General features: G+C 27.2%; 1 protein-coding gene and 2 pseudogenes across 2 annotated transcripts; 2 read left to right on the top strand and 1 right to left on the bottom strand.

The window, feature by feature from the left end:
• The first annotated feature begins 263 nt into the window (after positions 1–263).
• On the top strand, positions 264–9,313 carry LOC149059460 (uncharacterized). The gene is made up of 4 exons (XM_089224284.1): positions 264–495; positions 569–1,138; positions 7,643–8,968; positions 9,300–9,313. The coding sequence occupies exons 1-4, from the start codon at positions 264–266 to the stop codon at positions 9,311–9,313; spliced, it is 2,142 nt and encodes a 713-aa protein (XP_089080410.1).
• On the bottom strand, positions 1,861–7,808 carry LOC149059461 (uncharacterized; annotated as a pseudogene).
• A 700-nt stretch (positions 9,314–10,013) lies between the features above and the next one.
• Positions 10,014–20,468, top strand: LOC149059462 (uncharacterized; annotated as a pseudogene). Its single transcript, XR_016189972.1, has 13 exons — positions 10,014–10,444; positions 10,510–11,048; positions 11,793–14,727; positions 15,001–15,166; positions 16,069–16,316; positions 16,378–16,489; positions 16,583–16,808; positions 17,406–17,612; positions 17,691–17,818; positions 18,205–18,621; positions 18,681–18,767; positions 20,041–20,139; positions 20,206–20,468. The product of XR_016189972.1 is annotated as an uncharacterized LOC149059462 (transcript).
• Positions 20,469–20,933: the final 465 nt, after the last annotated feature.

A 20,933-nucleotide genomic window follows, 5' to 3' on the forward strand; every position in this document is an offset into this window, starting at 1 on the left:
TAAAATAATATTAGCTCATTTTCAATTCTTATAACATCATGGTAATCCTAAACATATTATTACATACAATATTTTTATTGGATCTTGTATTTATCTTTTATTTACAGTACTAAAATTTTCCTAATAAAAGTTTTATAAATAGCTATATATAATTACATGAGAGTTATGATCATACCATAATGACAGGCAACTTTGATCAAGTATACAGTATAGTATTAAACAAAAAATAGAGTTTCCTATTTTATTTTAACTTTATGTTCAAAATGGCGATTAATTGTGATATATGCAAAGAAGAATTTTCGACCAAGTCTTCATTGACCAGACATCTTTTAAATAAACACAATGTAAGTAGTGAAACAAAAAAAAAAGTGTTAACTAAATGTATATCTTGTATGGACAAAACATTTTCAAAAAAAAAATTGCTTATTGAACATCTAAATACACAACATGGAATGTGTATAAAAGAAGAAATAATGCACTTTTCTAGTGTATCAGGTAACACCATGACATAATATAATGTTTATTTATTTATTAAATGTACTAAAAAATATCCTAAATTAAATTCTAGAGTTTCAAAATTGGTTAAAAAATTATGAACTAAAACATAACTGTCAATATTCACACCAAACCGGAAAAAGAAAATGCAATGATGGTTGTAGAACTTATTATGAATGTAGTCGATCTGGCACCTATAAAGAAAAAGATAATTCAAAAAGGTTAATAAAGTCACAAGGAACTAAAAAAATAAACTCAAATTGTACAAGTCATATAATATTATTCGAGCCCTTAAACCAAAACAATTGTAATATAATATTTTATAAAGAACATTATGGACATGAAGAAAATGAACTGCAACACATTGGTTTACCAGTTACAACAAAACATGAAGTCGCTGCAAAGTTGTCACAAGGTGTGACAGTTGGTAGAATATTGGATAATTTTAGGGATAACATTGGAAACAATTTGAAAAGAGAAGACCTAATTACTCGGGCTGATCTTCATAACATCAAGCATCAGTATAATATATCAATTCAGGACGGTCAATTGCATAAAGATGATTCCACAAGTGTGGATATTTGGGTTGAACAAATGAAAGAGCAAGGCGATAATAATCCAGTTCAATACTATAAAAAACAAGGTAAATTTTACAACAAAAATTATTTTATTTTAGATGTAGTTAGGAAGGTATTACATTATTTTATGTGTAATTTAATTTTTACTTAATAAGTATAAATTCAGAAATTAAGAAAAATTCAAATTACCAACATATATTTTGGTAATATAAATGTAATTAATGCATTAAGGGGATTGCAAACGGATAATTTTTAAGGGGTTCTGTATAGGCAAAATTATAGATGTTTTTAATCAAGTCGTGCATGTGTGTGCGTAGTAAATTATCATTAGTGTGTGTATACCTCCCAACCATCACCCGCTACCCGCATGATTACACAGTTCATGGTTTATTTCCTTATCTAGTTTACGGTGGCGACGGTCAGACACAATTATTTATATATATATATATATATTATATATATTATATAAAATGTATATTGTATATATATATATATATATATTTGCTGTAATATACGTTTACCGTTTATGATTATCTATCTATATTTATTGAATTTTGTAACCAAAAAATAGGTATAATAGTTTTATACAAGCGATAAAAATCCGGGTATGTTATTTGTTTATAATAGGATAGGTGTCAAACTGTCAATCTTATGCTTACCTCATTAACTTATATATTATATAATGACATCTTGATCTTGTAGAATATAATATGGTTGTTACTATTATTAAGTACTACTGCCACTTATGTGATATCATGATTAATGATAAATAAATAAATAAACGCAATTATAGTATAATTATTTTTTATAACGTATAGTTACAAATATAAAAAAAAAGTTACACATCTGTATACGGGTTACTATTCCTTATGGGTAACCCTCTATCGAATCTTGAATCGATCATTTCCGGAAGAAGGGATTCCATGTAAAATGTGCTCACATGTGGTTTAATTTTATTTATCCAAAATTCAGTATCCCTGGTTATTTTATCTATGACAAAACCTATGAAATATTTAAAAATTATTTTTAATTGAATTATAAATATTAAAATAATACTGGTACCTTTAGGAGTCCACACAACAAAGTAACAAAACTTTTTCTCGCTTATATTTAGTTGTCCCTGGACTTGATAATAATAATTATCGGTTTTCTTTAAAATAAGCTTTCCCTCACAATCAATCATACACTTCAATTTACCATTTTGTACAGCTTCCTCGGGGGTAAATTCTTTAATGCTAGGTGGACATTTTATCTCTATAATAGAGTCATTGTCAATTAATCCATCAGGACTTGCTGCCAGATATGGTAGAGATTTATGTATAAATAAACCAGCGGATTTTATTTCTATGTTTAATTTTTCTTGTACTGCATTTCTAGCTATTGGTTCATTTTCAATCCCATATCTATACATAATTTTTTTTTTAAATAATTAAAATTTAAATAAAATAAAATACATTTTGTAATACAGTCAAAAAGATACCTTGTCGCTGAATTTCCTTGAAAAATGTCATACAGTATATTTTTAACTGTATTTGCACGAGATGTCGTTGGTCGTAGTTTGCAGACTTTACCAAAATTAGATGCCGTTAGCCTTGATTTTCTATGTATTCGCCATTGATCATTGTCTTGTTGCCCAATAGTATCTCGTTCAATTGCTGCTATTTCGTCAGAATTCAACATTAATTTTTGCATAAACATTTTTATTTTATTTTGGTATTCCTCAGGTGACATATCAATAATTTCACATTCCAATTCAAGAGCTCCATAGTCTTCATCTGGACCAGCAAACAAATTTTTTTTTTTTACAGCTGTGAAATCAAAATGTTATAATTTATTGTTTGTTTATATTTATTTCTATTATAACAATAATAAAAATAATAAAACAATAACCTATTTTTTTCAAAGTTTAAACGTTTTTTAGTTAATTTTTCACATGACGTTTCTTTTTTTTTTATATATTTCTTAGTAAAAATTCCTGGACTGATGTTTGTAACTTTTTTGTGTATGTGGCTCAAAAAGCTAGGTCTATAGTTGAATGATGTAGCTGCAGTGTTACATCTAGCGTTATAAGATCCTATATATAAAATTAATTTTATAAAATGTATATTTATTCAAATAGCAAAGAGTAGTTCCTATTGAAATGAGATTAAAAATAAAAATACTTATTATTTATTAAAAATACGAATATATACGTAAAAACATATATTTATTTATGTATGGATATTGTTACCTCGACAAGAAAAATTAACTCTTTTTCCACCAACATGCTTTGCAATGACATTATTGAAACCTTCTACGACATTATTGTTGACATTATAAATTAAGCTTGATGAATGATGCGCGACTATATTCCTCGCTCCAAGTATATCTATCCATATACCACAGCTTTCCATTTGCGGGACCAAATTCACCTCATTTTCTTTCGGCCCATTACAAAAATAACTAAATTAGGTAAACAGAAAATGTTGTATATAATTTAAAATTATGAAATAGTCATCAATGAAATAATATTCACCTAGCACATCCGTTATGATAACCAAATACATGATATGGGCTATTTAAAATATCCTGTTTCAAAAGGGCTACTTTTTCAGAATGCGTGAGGTTCATTTCTTTTCTGAATGCTATAGCTTTTGTTACAGCACATCTATTATTATAGGTACATCATAAATTAGCATAACATTGGATAAATAAAAAAAAGAGCAATTTCATAATACTTTCAAATTAAAAACCTGTTTACAAACGTTAGTATATAGGTACGCATTCTATTGAATGTATGGTAATTAATTTACACTCACCGTAGTTTAAGGCGTCTATCTTTCAAAGTTTTTCGCAAAAACCCAGGAACAACTGTTCCTGATGAACACTTTCGACGAGTAGATATATCTAAGATACGATTGCAATAGTTCCTCAGTATATGATTTATGCATTCAATTTTTTTTACATAAAAATCAGGTCCATAAGGTTTAGAAAGTGTTAATTTTTTCATTACACTTGAGTCACCATCTCCTATGAGTGTCATAAATAACATTATGCATGGAGAGACTTTTACGAAAACCATCTAGAATTATGTCAGATTCCATGGAAGTGGAGCTTCCATCCCAATTTTTAAAGCATTCGTGTTTTGAAGCTTTTTTCCCACTTGATTCGGCTTTTTGACACACAGTACACAATTTATTTCGAATATCCATGAAAAGAATTTTTTTAGTTCTATATCCAATAATTGAGGGCTATATAAAAGTTAAAATGAGCTGTAAATTATACGAACAATTTATTTTTAATAAATGGATTAATGAATGCATATATTTAATGTTTATATTACATCAACAATCAACATAATATACATTATAAGTAAAATAAAATAAAATACAATACAATATAATAATATAACTGGCTACTTTTAAAATATTTTATGTTTTTTTCTGTTATTCATGAATATTTGTATTACATAAACATGTATTTTATCAATTTATATAAAAAGGTAGTACTATTGAACTTATTTAAGTCTTGAACAAAGGGTATCTATGTGAAATTTTGGAAAAATTTTAGTTTTTTTTTTTCAAGTAATGTCGATTAAAATTTAATACATGGTTCTTCATACGCCGTTTTAAGTGGAATTCGAAAAAAAAACTTGAGAGTAAATCCATAATCCATAATTATAATTTAGATAACATTTTATTCGAATAAAAATGTATTCGAATGATTTTTTTACAATTATTTCAATAATTTTCAAACATTAATATTCGAATAATTTTAAAATATGATATTCGAATAAAAAAAACTAGGGAAAATGCAAAAATATTATGAATAAAAAAATAGATCTATTGAGTGAGTAATAAATTAGATAATCATAATTTAATGATCTTATATTTTGAATAATATTGAATGATAATATTTCGTAACAATTACAACAAATTTAAATAGTAGTAGATAAAAAATTATTCCAATAATAATGGTTTGAAATTTAGTCGAATAACTTTTTATTCGAATATTATAGTTTAAAATTATTCGAATAATAATGTTTGAAAATTATTCGAATAAATAGGTATTCAAATAATTATCTAGATTAAATTTTGCCCAACTCTGTTATAGGCTATAGCTAAGATTTGAAAATTTATCTGAAGTTTTTTCCTAAGTATTTCATATTGGAAGCAAAAATCTAAATATAGTCACAGGATTATTTTAAATTTAAATTTGGCTGAATGTCCATTGTACACTTGCAAATTAAATCAATTATCATAATACATACATATGAATAGAATTTGAAAAGAAAAAAACAACGACTTCACTAAATGTGGTCAATTGACCATAAAAGATTATTAACATTAAAAAGCCCAACCCAAAAGATAAATAAATACTCACCGCACCAGAAAGGGCGTTATAATTTGTTTTATATGACCTCTTCGACCATGTACCATCAGCTACAACGGTGATAAGCGGTATTCCATCGTCGGTTACACTATTATCCTCCAATGCAAGTTTGGCCTCTTCTCTGCCAGCTTCTTTCATCGCATCCAAAGCTACTTCTTGAGTATGTTTAAGTATTTCATTATGAAGTTTTTGATATATTGGATTGGACATATTATGCATGTTTAAAATGGCCGAAATCATATCTAGCTGTGAATAACCTAGACCCGTGCATAAAGTTGCAGACACAATTGCCGAATTTATTGACATGGACGTACTGTTACGATTTTCATTTGAAATATATTCCATTTTATTACAAATATTACATTGAAAAACAAATTCGGAAAGGAAACCATTTTTTATTTCCTTTTTCAATGTTAGGTCTTTAAAAGTACAACTAAAAGGCTTATGTTCTATTTGTTTAATAGCTTCAAATAAATGTTCTATGTCAACAAAACGTCTACCTTTACATTCCCTAAAATTAAATGCATATTATAATTTAAAAAAATGTATAAAAATCATTTTCTTCAAAATATATATAATATTCACAAAAACTAACCCTGCAGTATTTTCCTTCAGTTCTTCATTTACTGAAACATTAACTGGGTGGTCTCTGAAATTAAATTTATAGACTGTGTCTAAATTTGTATTGTACAATACATTAATTTTTTTATAACTTAATATAGCTTACAAATTAATCTAAGTATTTTTAAAATTTCAATGAGTATAGTAGATAATAATAAACATAATTCTAACTTCTGACTTCAAAAAACTAACAAAATACAAATCTAAATTTTCTTATGCCTAAAAAACATTGCATAAATTTGCAAAATATCCTCAAACTATTATTTACATAAAAAAAACCGTGGAAGTCGCTTTGCTGTTTAGAATTTGTAATGGTTGTGTTAAATTTGAATTCAATGATAAATTATAATACGAAAAACGTATATTCCGCCTCAAAGAATGTATCGCCCTGGAGCAAAAGCTCATTTTGCACCATGGACCTAACAATGCTAATCTTGCCATCAATATAAATTTAATTTGAATGAATACAAAAAGAGTATTATAAATATATTTATAATTTATTTATTTTTAGAATAATATATTCACTTACATATTTACGTTATCGTGACGAATTGTATTGTCAGTAGTAATTTCTATATTCTTAATATCATCTATCAAAACATTTTCGGACACTAATAAATGTGTTTTTTCCTGTTACAATTAAAATAAAAGAATAATGAATAGGTAGAGAATAATCTTCAATTTTTTAGAATATTTATATTATTGTAATTTTAATATCTGTTTATATAATTACCTGATCATCGCAGCTTTGATCTATAACACTTTTTTTCTTTCTTGATTGTAAATTGTTCAATCGGTGTTTTTTTAACCTAGGTGCACTTAACTTACACCTAGTTTTTTTGGCCAAAACGCCAGTCTTTACCCATTTTGTAAAAGAATAAAATAAAAGCACAAACCACCGGAAACTTACAGACAACTTTACTGATCAGAGTGTAGTGTTCAAATAAAATGATTCATAGGTAGTATATTATAATATATTGATTGTATTTAATTTTGGAAAAATATTATTATTATTATTGTTGCCTATTACTTATTCTTGTATACCTATCCAGTTATCCTTATCTGCTAATTGTTTCCGAGAATCGCTGTCACGTCGAGCAACCGCGCCGGAAGCAACTCTCACACGCGCACGCACATGTCATTCTATCGCGAAAAATTAAGTATTTTCTTATTTGCATGACTATAAAAACTACTAAAAGCGGTAGTAAATTAATCATACTTCCCGAAGTTCGATTGTAATTTCGAAAAAATGGTTGAATTTATAAACTTCTAGACTATGCTTCTTAGGAGTCACTTTTTTAAATTAAAAATCAGATGTGCCCAAAATAAATACAAATGTAATGCAATTATTTCATAGGATTTCTAAAAAAAAATGGTTATTTTAAGGGCAATTTAAATTGAAAATTGAAAATCGACTTCCTAAGAAGCCTAGATATTTTATCAATGAATTCAAAGAGGTATAAAAAATTTAAATCGGACATTCCGAAGTATGTGTAATTTACCACCGCTTATTGGTCTAAAACGTATGAAAAATACGTGCGTTGCAATCCCCTTAAAGGACTAATTTTGAATTTCAGGAGTTCTTGATATAACTGGAAAATTAGAAGTAAATGATTTTTGTTTAATTATAATGGACCCTGGTCAAATGCACTTGCTACAAAAATTTGGACAAGGAAAAGTAGTATGTCTTGACGGGACCCACGGACTTAATGGATACGATTTTGAATTAGTTACCTTAATGGTTATAGATGACTTTGGTTCAGTGTTTCCATGTTGTTTTATGTATACTAATCTGAAAGATACAAAAATATATACTGTTATGTTCACAGTTATTCATGATGTCACAGGTATAATAAAACCCCAAACGTTTATGACTGATATCGTTGAAACTTTTTATTTGGCATGGGAAACTGTAATGGGTCCAGTTCCACATCGCATTTTTTGTTCATGGCATGTCGATAAAGCCTGGAGACAAAATTTAAATAAAATTATTGGACCTCAGCGTAAGGAAAAACAATCAACGGTTTATAAATCATTGAAAATGCTTCAAACAATATCTAGTGACACTGAATTCAAAAAAATTTTAACCAAATTTATTATTGAAATGATGAATGATCCTGAAACCAAAGATTTTGGAGTATATTTTGAACGAATGTATGCAAATAGAGCAACATTATGGGCATATTGTTACAGAAAAGGACTGGGAGTAAATTGCAATATGCATCTGGAATCAATGCATAAAACTATTAAGTATCATTACTTAAATGGATGTAAAATTGGAAGATTGGATAAAAGTATAATGACAATAAGACGATTCACACGTGATAAAAAAGTAGAAAGAATGATCAAATTGACAAAGGGTAAATCAACAACAAGAATACAGGAAATTAAAAAAAGACATGTAACCAGTATTTCACTTAATTTAAAAATTACCAAGAACGATGCAAATACCTGGAATGTAGATAGTGAACATACACCAAGTAAATCTTATGTTGTTAAACAAATTAACGAGGAAATATGTTGTGTAATAGTTTGTAGTACATGTAAAATATGCATTCATACATTTGAATGCACTTGTTTAGATTACTCCATAAAATCAATTATTTGTAAGCATATTCATACTATTGCATTAAGTCAGGAAAATTATACAACAAACGTGGGCAAATCGGAATTAAATGAGAAAAATAAACATACAATAGATACACAAGAAATAGATATACACATGAAAACTTTAAAGAACACAAATGAAAATGAAAACTTGTATGAAATATTTAAAAAAAAAGCTATGAGTACAGTAAATAAAATCCATTTAATTGAAGATTCTGATCACCTTAAAGAAGCTATTAAAAAGATAGATGCTCTCAATGCATTTATTGAAGCAATATCAAAACAATCTGCACCAAGTAAAGAGTTCATTAAAATAAACAACGATCCACCTAATAAAAAAATAATTCCTCAAAATAACTTTTTTTCTACAAAATCAAAGCGAAAAAAACCGGAAAACGATTTGTTTAAACCTTCTGAACTTGAAAGTAATGATCTACGTGACACCTTTTTAAACAAAAAATTAAAAATATTGCAGGAAAATGATGTGGAACATTCATATTTTAAAGAACACTAATTTATACATTTTAATTGATGAAGTCTAAAGACTGATTATTATTATTATTATTACTATTACTCAATTATTTTTTATGTATTACATTATAATTAAAACCATTTTATACTTTTTAGGGACATTATATTAACACTATACATTTACTCTATATCTTGTTATAGAGAAATAATTTTTAATATTTTTACCATTATTATTAATTTAGAAAATAATATGACAATTTACTATTTACTTTTCTGTTTCTTTAAAGCATACAATCTTCCATCTTTATAAAGAATTGTTAGTTTGGGTTCATTACATTTAGTTTCAATTTTTTCCTATAAAACATAAAAACTTAATAATTAAAAATATATAATAATATAAGTTTATAACATATTATTACCTGATACAAATTTAACAATATTATACATCATAATATAAGTCTTGTTCACAGGCAGTGTAATGAAAAATAATCTGATGAAATAAAACTGATGAATGATCCTGAAACTAAAGACTTTAGACTATATTTCAAACAAATGTATGCAAATAGACCAACATTATGGTATATTTAATACAAGTAAATTCAAAATTGCAATATTATTTGAATATAATTAAACGATTTTTATTTTTTAAAAGTTGTAATCATAGATATAAGATAAGATGGTTGTAATAACCTGATAACAGATAAGAGATTTCAATTTATGAAATGTTACTAGCGCATGCGCAAAACGGTCACGGTTCAGTTCTGTGTTTAGACGCTCCTGTTATTATCACGGTCTTATCAGAATATTAACCATGTTCCAAGACGATGATTATTTTAATGAAAAAGATAAGACTCAAATGATAAAAAAATTCATAAAGTTAAATTATCAATAATATTTAATCTGACTTAAAATCATAAAAATTGTTATTTATTTGTTATTAATGTTGTAATTGTGACAATGTTCTTGATGTTTTAAAAAATATGAAACACACGTGTGTGATCTACTGTCGTTTAAATTCCTTTACTTAAAACACTTCAAATTGTTCTAGATACCTACAGTATCAAAAAAAAAATATTCGTTTAACTAGGTATACAAGTAAAAACACAATTTTTCGATCATAGTAGCTCTTTGTAAAATAGTTTAGATTAAACATTTATTGAATAATTAACCGTCAATTTTTATGGATATACTTGGTGATAAATTTATTGTAATAATAAAAAAATGGCTTGAACATGGTCGACAATTTGACATGGTTCCTGCTGCTGGTAATCTGTCCCACATTAACTGTTATTACAATCGAGGTAAAAACATCAAAAAACTCTTACATTGAGTATAAAATATTTATTTGATTTAACTCTCGTTTCAGAAGCATTCGGACAGGTCAAGTGATGATGTGCCCAGCTAAAAGTCTAGATGTCAATGCATCTGTATAATGATTGGATAACCATAGGTTTTATGATGTCATTGATAATACATTGATTCCTATTTTATAGAAGTCAGAATATGAACATAGACATTAGAGATACTGCATAATAACAACATAATTAGTTGTTCCCTTCATTTCAAAATGTTGAGTTTGTTCACAACTACTTGCAGACATATACAAAAAATATACATGTTGATAGCTGTAAACCTTGTCATAACAAGGATACGAGATAAACAATTTTAAGAACTACTTTGTATTTTCACTGTATATTCTGTAATATTTTATGAATAATATTGAATTATTGAATTAATCTGGTTTTAGATTTTAAGAATTAATAATATAACTTAAGATGTATCCCATTTTTGAATACGAAGAGTTTCTTGACCGTTTACCAAAATTCAAAGACATTGAAACCAAGATTACATGGTAAAGCAGCATGTTCAGTGGTCAAACAATTTTTGTCAATAAATGCTTGAAAGGTAATGATTACTTTTATAATTAAATTATTGAATTATTTAGACTATAATTAATAATTTAGCCCGTCAGTAGGCGCATGTATGTTAGTAACACAGTTAGGCGCGTATGAGCGCGGCGCTCACTTTCCCAGTTTTTATTAATTAATGTTGTAAATCGAACTGTAAATGAGAATTTTATTATGAATAATTAATTAGGATCACTTTATTTATTTATTATTAATAAATGGTAGTTACAATACTAGGTCAAAACGTATTACAATTAAAAAACTAAGATAGAAATCTCTGAAATAAAAATTTAAAAATACATACATAATAATTATTGCAAAATAATAAATCATATTTTGAGTTGAAAAATTAAAATACATGCATTATAATTAATTATAGCTTTAGTTTAAAAAAATATACTTGGAGATGAAAAAAAAAATAATGTATATACATATAAAAAACTATACGAGAAAAATACATACACCAACAGTCGCGTATGAGCACGCCGCTCACTTTATCAGAACTGACAAGTTTAATCTATTGTCATTTCAACACAAGACTAAGGACCGGGTTATTTTATTTTTAGAAAAGGGCCTAGATAAGATAGCATAAGGTATACGAAGTTTTCAACAATTTAAAAATTAAATTGAAACCAGTGGTAGCTAAACTAATAACGGAATGAGCGCCACGCTCATACACGACTTCTGACGGGTTAAGACATAGTAAAGTTTAACTAATATTTTTATATATTTTTATAACCAGATGTTGAAGATCTGAATGTAGCTGAACATAAAACCTATCAAGTTAGTTACATTCATACAAATAGTACACAAAGAAAATAACAAGGCCGAGCAAGTTAACAATATTTTTTTAGTATATTACATTAACTTTAAGTATATATTTTTCAATTAAATTAAAATTTACATTTTTAATACATTTATTAAGATTAAATTAAGGTAACTAATACTATTAATTTAACTTCAATTAATTAATTAAGTTAATTTTAAAAAAAAATATTTGTATTTAAAAGTCATTAAATTACTTAACTCATTCCGAAGTGATAAATGTTATAAAACTATTAAACACAAATATGTGAAACGGACATTCAGCTTTTAACTGATGAACCAACAACTAATACGAAATAACAACAAACTTAAAATCATAATAATAGTTTATGAATAATGTAACAATCTACAGATTTATGACTCGTCATTTATGTCACACTCCAGAAACTTGCTTAAGTTAACAGAATACAGGAACTTAGAGTATGAGTATATATATTATTGGCAATGCACCCAGACAGACGAGTCTGAAACATTATGTAGAGATCATCAGATAACAGTTCAATTTGAACCGCTATGGCGCTATGTAGAGATTATTGGACAACAATTGAGTCTACATTTTTAAGTTACATTAATGTTTGGATTTACTATAGGTATAACCTACTAATAAGCTACTTCATAGATAAATCATAATAATTCAATTGTTGAACTCATAGTCTTGTGATCTTTAATATACTACCCTCAAGAACATGGTTACTCAGGTGATAGACTTGTTCATAACCTAATAAAATTAAACATGATATAGTAACGTATGAGTTTATTAAATGGTTAAATAATAATAATGTTATACAGTATACTATCACCTGAGTAACCCTGATCTGAAGGATAGTTAATTGAAGATCACAGGAGTAGCAGAGTACGAGTTGAATAATTTAATTATTATGATTATTATCCATGAAGTAGGTTATTATACCTAAAGTAAATCCAAAGGTGACGTATCACCTAGATCCCCGGTCAACAAGATCCCCATGGTTATCTAAATCCCCCGGGATTAATTAGATCTTTATGAGTCAACTAGTACCCCTGTCAACTAAATCCCCTTAGGTCATCTAGACTTTCTGTGTAAACTTGGTCCATTTTAATAAATGTAGGTATTTTGTAAGCGGTAACAGTGGTTTGTAGTGATTGAAACACCCCGCCTTAATATAAAATACAATAGTATACGTTATTTAATTCGGTAACTATACTTTAAATGGTTGTTCTTAAATCGTACTAGAAATGTTAACATTTTTTACTTTGTTAAAGGGGGGGGGTGAACCCCCTAAACCCTCCCCGTAGCCCTGATGCTTTGTAATATATATTTTATGCTAACAGACCATCTTTGCTTAGAATCGTTTTTCGTGTACAATGATTTTATATTATTGAATTAAAATTGAACACATCCATTACACTATTACAGTGACTTCTCTAAAGTCTAGACACCTAATGTACATCAGTGCCTTATAAACTTCCCGCTTTTTTTACAACGCAAGTATACAATTAAAAGTTTTAAATTTTGATAATATCACGAAAACTTTCCATTTATTTTGTACCTAATTAATAATATAAAGTGTAAAATTTCTATACAATTTAAAGTTGAAACTTAGTTTCTTATAAGCAGTTTTTACTGAAACCCAATACCTAATCTCAAAAAAAATAATATGAATTTTTTTTTAGACAATTTAAATTAAAACTTCATAGTGTTATGAAGTTGGTTATTAAAACAAAAAATATTATATATTAAATTATTATAATAATATATTATATATTATTACCTATTACATGATTAATTGTATTAAGTAACAAGCTTTTAGAAAAACATTTTACGGAAGTTTAAGACTATAGATAGTACCTAAATCAGTTCCTCAAAAATATGAATTAAATTAAAAATATAGGAAAAAACATTAATTAGGTACTTATATACATAATATACTAATCAAATCGTAGTTTTATTTAATACAATATACCTATAGGTTTTCAATTTTAATTATTTTCAATATACTATATTATAATAAAAAAAAAATAGATAGAATTGCAAATATTAATCCCTTTCAAAATCGTACGTAACCTGTCTACCATCGTTTTTAATGGGGTTCTATAAAGGCAATGTTTATGATGTAAAAATAATTAAAAATGTTAGAATACGATTTAAAAGTTGGTAAATCAAAATTATCACGCACGTTATATGGAACTTTCACCCTATGTTCCGTTGTGCATTTTGTGCCTACTAGCTGGGTACTCACTAATAAAATCTTATTAATCATGTATCAATAAAATATAATTGCAGTTTATTAATTTAAAAATAATTAATTCAACCTACATATTATATTCTGTATACACACAGAATATAAAATAACGCATCATTGTAAAATCTAAAATAATGTCAACCCGAGAAAAGAACTTCTCAGTTACCCAGAAATCAGTAAATCAGAAACCATAAATTAGGTACCCTTATAAAGATATTATTAAACATTAAATATCTTAGCTAAATTCGTACTTCGTAGTATTCGGTATTCAATAAAGTACACCTTTTTCCAGATTAATACTAATATTAAATCACGTTAAATCTTAATAACCCGCATTAATCGTTCGTTCGTCAATCAATAATCATCGTAGTTGTTGACTGTTGTATTTTAGTCCAGTGTAGAACGCACGTTGGATGAGTGATGCACTGATGCGGTATAGTGTTTCAAAATAAATACATTTTCATAATAAAACATATTAAATTATAATTTTATAATGGAAAAAGTCATTTGAGAGATTTGAGGTTCCAGAGGTGTAGGACGAAAGTTTAAGGATGATGATGGATACACTTACTGGAAAAATCGACAATGTCAAATGCATTTTACGGTTCGTTGTGCATCCTGGAGAGCTGGGTAAATTTAATAATTTAAAACAATTAACTTTATGTTTTATTATACAAATAGGTACCCATAATACCTTCCTTTTTCTTTTATATTTAAATATTTAGAAGTCATAAATTCGATTTTAAAAGTCATTGTCATCCTGGTGGGTAGTAATGTAGTATTAATTTAATATAACTATATTATGCTGACCAGTGATCTTGCTGTATTTTTTAAGTATATTCTAAATGGCTGTGCTATTAGTACCTACCTATGGTTATATTTTAAATATTATTTTCTTTTTAGTTGTCGAGCAAAAGGCAGAGTGTTTAATAATGACACGTCTAAAGTTATTCTGATTACATGCCACGAAACACATCCAGTAAACCAATTGGCACTAAATAATTTTAAAAATATTTGTAACCAACGGGCACAGGCTGAACAAATATCTCTTCGAGTCATTTATAACGAAGTAAGTATTACATATTTATATAATACAGCGAGGAACTTAATTGGAAAATAATTATCATATGATATATTTTTTTAAATATTTTCTTGTTATACGTTTATTGTCTCCTGAAAATATAGGTATGAAATGTAAATAATATTATGAGTAAGCGCTCTTTCTGAATTTAAAATGATGTGAACGCACTGTTTGTTTTCTCTCTCTGGCCCCCATGCCACAAAGAGAAAACTCATTCACGTGAAATAATTTTTTTTTATGTTTTTGAGTAAAATCACCCATCACAAAATAATTCAATAGACAATAAGTAGGGTTAAGTAAATTAATAATAAAAATTAAAATATAAAACCGACGAAAATACCCTTGAAAATATTATCCTCTATAATTGTTGTAATAGGGTACTAAAAAATAATTAAAAACAATTTTACGTGACTGATTTTTTATCTACATTGCGCTTGAGTCCGAGAGAAAACTAATATTGCACTGACATCCTTTAGATAATTTGTAGTTATTTAATGTTTATGATTTAAATTAACAATAATAAATTTATATTAGAAATTATACGCTTTGCCAGGATCATTTTATCAAAATAAATGATTTATTATTAATTATTAATTCATCAACTATAAATAATAAGAAATTATGAGGTATTTATGTATTGGTATCCACCTAAAAATAAAACCAGTAATTTGATACTGACACCCATTTTTTTTTAATTCAAAGCAAAAATTATTTAACGTTTTTGGAAAAATACTAAAAGATTAGATTATATTATAATAGGTTCTTAAAAAAACACTGGTAACAATATTGAATAGATCCAAAAATTTAAACCGACTAATTTTCTAATTTAATTTGAAAATGAGTGTAATTAAATATCTTTATAATTAATAAAATTTTTTAATGTTATTAAGACATGTGCTTCAGCAGAATTTGTGAATGTGCACGTTGGTGGATTTGTCTCACATCAAAGAACGATGCGGAGACATAGACGTCAGACCCAGCCAGTAAGTCCTCGGTCAATGACTGAGTTCCATCATCAACTCAGTGGAGATTATCACCATTTATCGAAAGTTGATGATGTAACTTTGTATTCCGGCATAATTGGTAACACTCCACAGGAAGGAGTTATTTTACTGTTTATTTTACCTGAAGTTATAAAGTAAACACAAAATATTGTTAATTTTAACTAAACAATATACTAATATATAATAAAATTGCAGCATACTTAGAACTGGTACAACATTTTTGTTTGATGGCACATTTGCAAGTGCACCATCATTTGGTAATGAGTGCCAACAGTTGTATGTCATAATGGGCATAACATTTAACACTGTAAGTTTAGTTTGCAATTATATACTAGGGACCCTATTCAATAATAAAATAGCTAATTTACCTATTTAAATGTATTAAATATTTTTATCTTAGGGGTTTCCAATTGGATTTGCACTCATGTCTAGGAAAACAGAATGTGCATACTCAGCACTATTAAATAAAATCCTAACTTTAGTACCGGAATGGCAACCACAAACAATTGTTATTGATTTTGAAAGGGCAGCAATAGCGTCCATAAGATCACTATTTCCAAACACTGTGATACGAGGATGTTGGTTTCATTCTTCGAACGCTGTATGGAGAAAAGTTGGAAATATTGGTAAGCTATTATATTTACTGTATTTATCTGATAAGTATTCAAGTATCAGACTATCAGAGTATCGAGAATTCAAATCATGCTATATACAAGTTATAATTGTGGTATTATAATATATTGTTTTGAAAAGTTAATACCCATATCAATTTAAATTAAAAATTATACAAATTAAATATTGATAGAAGGTACTTGTAACAATACTAAATATACTTACATAACATACGACTATGATATGTTGAGAAGACCTTTAAACAATGACTTTTGGTAGTAAAATTTACTTAAACGTCTTTGGCTGTAACATAATGTATAAAACACTATAAATGTACCGTCTATACCTATGTTATGTTACACAGTTGTGGGCCTTGGAAATTTATATTCCTACAGTATAAACTATATAAGCGTATCCTTATTAATTAATTTTTTTTTATTATTATTCATTATTATTTATGTGTTATACTTTTAGAACTAAAAGTTGTTTTTTTTTTGTATTGCCTATATTAGACATTAAAAAATAGTGAATGTGGATATAATGACTTATAATCGACACTATACATTTTGAGATTAATCATTAACACTTACCATGTTTCTATACGGATTTAGGATTGACAGAATTATGCACACATAATAGAGTGGCTTACGATATTGTCCATTTGTTGATGGCATTACCTCTTCTGCCACAAAACTTAATAATGGAGGGTTTTGAAAGTATTAAAAATGTCTACCGCGAAAATGTGCAATTAAGTTTAGGCAAAAATAGAGGACAATTTAATGCACTTTTTGACTATTATCGGTCGACATGGCTACAAGGTTTGTAAATATAAAAGTCTGCAGTTAAATATTTAATAACACTAACTAAATATTATATTTTTTTTTTATGAATAATAGGAGTTAATGCAGATATGTTATCGGTGAATGATACAATTTGGCGCACTAATAATGTACTGGAAGTCAGCCATCAACACTTACGCATGCATATGGGAAACAGAACCACCCAGAACCGTGGATATTTCTGAGTAACAATAATGATTTATTATTAAATTTAAATAATTATTTAAAATATTATGTATTTACCTATATAATATAATAAAAAAAGAGTAAGGTCAGTGATAGTAGAAGGGTATTTCTCTCGTGGGATATGATACTTTTGAAGGATAGGTCACTGTTAGTGTTAGACATTTGTGCCAAACATTTCAATAATAAGTGATTTATACATAAAATAGATTAAATTTCAAAATCGCACAAATTTTATGTTTAAACGTATGAACATAATATGTGGACATTCATTCTTTTGTTAGGTATACACTATAAATGAAAACAAGGTGCATGTCGAATTAACAAATAACATATTTAACTAAGCTTCTTCAATTGAATTAATAATTATCTATTAGTAATTTTACAGAAGGTCTAATTACATACTCAAGAGGTATACTAATTGACTATTCTGCGGTAACTGATGGCGAACAAATAAGAGAGCCGCAACGGCAGGTATGGATAGACAACCAAAGGCGTTTAGATTTGGCAATGAGGCTATTAAATGAAGGGCGGTATTCTGTATTGGAGTTTCTTGTCTGTTCACGACATGCAACACCAAATTTTGGTGTCCTACGACCTCAACCACTTCAAATTCAACCAGTGAATGTCCCAGAACCTCAACCAGTGAATTTTCCACAACCTCAACCACTTCATATAGAACCTATGAATACACCACGTCTTCCATCTCCAATTTTGTTAGAGTTACCACATCATCAATTTCGGGAAGAAATTCTTGCAAGATTATTGCCGCCTCCACGGCTACGACAACCTGTTCCTCCAAATCGTAAGAAATTAATAATATTAAATGTGAAACTTAAAAAAAAATCATTGTCATTGTTTTAGTTTTTGATGTATCATCTGATTCAGATGATGAAGAAAATGTTATAGCTAGACTACAGGCTAACCAAATCCAAAATCAAGACTTAAATAGTAATTATTTATAATTTAAATTAATTTCAGTTATTAATTGATAATTATAATCTTAATTCATACTTATTATATCTAACTATATTTTGTAATGTAACTGCTGTTGTTGAGTTATATAATACATTTTGATTAAAAACTAAATAAATAAAAAATTAGTTCCCTTAATCTATAGTTGAGCTAATGCCATATTTGTTTATCTTAATTTTTTCACATTTTAATAAACATGTATAATGATAAAAAAATAAATAATTTTAGATTCTGAGCGGAGCGATGAATGTATTGATTTTACCATGATGTGTGTTTTTTTTTTTTTTGTGTGTCTGTCATCACGTTTTGGGGCAGTAAAAATGCTTCGATTTTTGACTTCAGTACCTCGTTCGATCAGAAAGTGAATCTAGTTGGTACTTTGGGGGGTCAAAAGTAAAAAATTCTTAATACTTTTCTTAATAATCGAGAAAAACAAACTAAAAATTAACGGAAAAACGGGAAATTTTACGCACACTCATTTTTCGACAAAATCGATTTTGGTTTTTGATGTAACTTTAAAACGAATGACCATAAATACGTGAAATTTTCACCGAATGTTTATATAAGTATATTCTATCCACCATGAAATTTTCAAAAAATTTCGACTTAAGTTGAACTATTCATAGGCATTTGAAATTTTCGATCATTATTAGTTTTTTTTAAATTAATATCGATAAAAATTTATTTGTTAGGCAGAAAAGCTTGAAAATTTAATACAAGGCTCTTAACATATTGTTACAATAGCAGTTGAAAAATAAAAGAAATTCATAGTCACAATTTTTTTTAATAAGCATTTAAAGTTCAAATTTTGACAACATATTATGTATAAAACACGAAAATTCGTAAATTATTTTATGCTAGAAATTCATAAAAAATTTTCCTATTATATCTAAGATTTCAAAATTTAATACAAGGCTCATAATATATTTTTACAATAGCAATCGAAAAATAAAAGAAATATATAGTCACAATTTTTATTTATAAGCATTTAAAGTTCAAATTTTGACTAAATACGTAAAAATTACGGCAATGTTCAACTTACTGACTGCCGTATTAATAATAACTAATAAGTAATAATAATCTATAATATATCCTAGACAGATAAACCGTCTCCGCTCAGAATCGTTTTTCGTATACAATGATATAATATCATTGGATTCAAATTTAATTCCATCCATTACAGTAACCCACTTGTAACCTACTGTACAGCAGAGCGACATCCACGACTTACCCGCCTTTTTGTTGTTAGTTTTAGAAAACTCCAATTCAGATGATGAACAAAATGTAATGGCTAGGTCACAGGCTATTAGACCACATGTAAATTGGATCTATAATGAAGACCTAAATAGTAATTATTTATAATTTAAATTAATCTCAACTATTGATTGATAATTATAATCTTTTAATTTTTTAGTCATCCCAATAGTTGAGCGACAATGCTACATATGTATATTTTCGCCGCCAACTGTAATTGTTTTACCTTGTTTACATCAAGGTCTCTGTGAGCCTTGCTTTACAAGATATTCTATTATGCCTCCATATAGCCATCGACCTTATTACAGATGTCCACTGTGTAGAGGACAAGTTGAAAGTTATACAATAATATTATGATTAAAAACAATTTTAAAATTTATCAATGTAAACTTACAAATATATAATTAATATTTAATTGTTTTATTGTTATTTATTTTATATTTACATATCATGAAAATCAAAAATCAAAATATTAAGTTTTATGTTATTATAATGTTGCCAGATTAATGCATAGGTACCAACATAATGATCAGGGTTCAAGACTTGCATTAATTGCTTATTTTTGAGTTTGATATTATTGCAATAATTTTATAATTAAGTTTATATATATTAATGTAATGTATAATATTTTTTAAACTAATGACTTATTAAATAATATACCGAATAATGAATAAATGTAAATTAAAAACTGTAGCCTGGGTCTGTTATACTAAAATCTTTGTAGTTCAAAATATAAATTATAATATAGTACAAAAGTATAATACATATTTACCTTAAGTTCCTTATGGAGGTTCTTCTAAAGACTCATTATTGATCCATTGAATATTTAGTGAACTATTAAATTAGTTACCATCGGGGTTGGGCAGTATCAAAAATACAATTATATTG

This window comes from Diuraphis noxia, unplaced genomic scaffold (genome assembly GCF_037042655.1).
Source record: "Diuraphis noxia isolate RWA-SAM2 unplaced genomic scaffold, SU_Dnox_SAM2 contig0001, whole genome shotgun sequence".
In the NCBI taxonomy this organism is placed as follows: Eukaryota; Metazoa; Arthropoda; class Insecta; order Hemiptera; family Aphididae; genus Diuraphis; species Diuraphis noxia.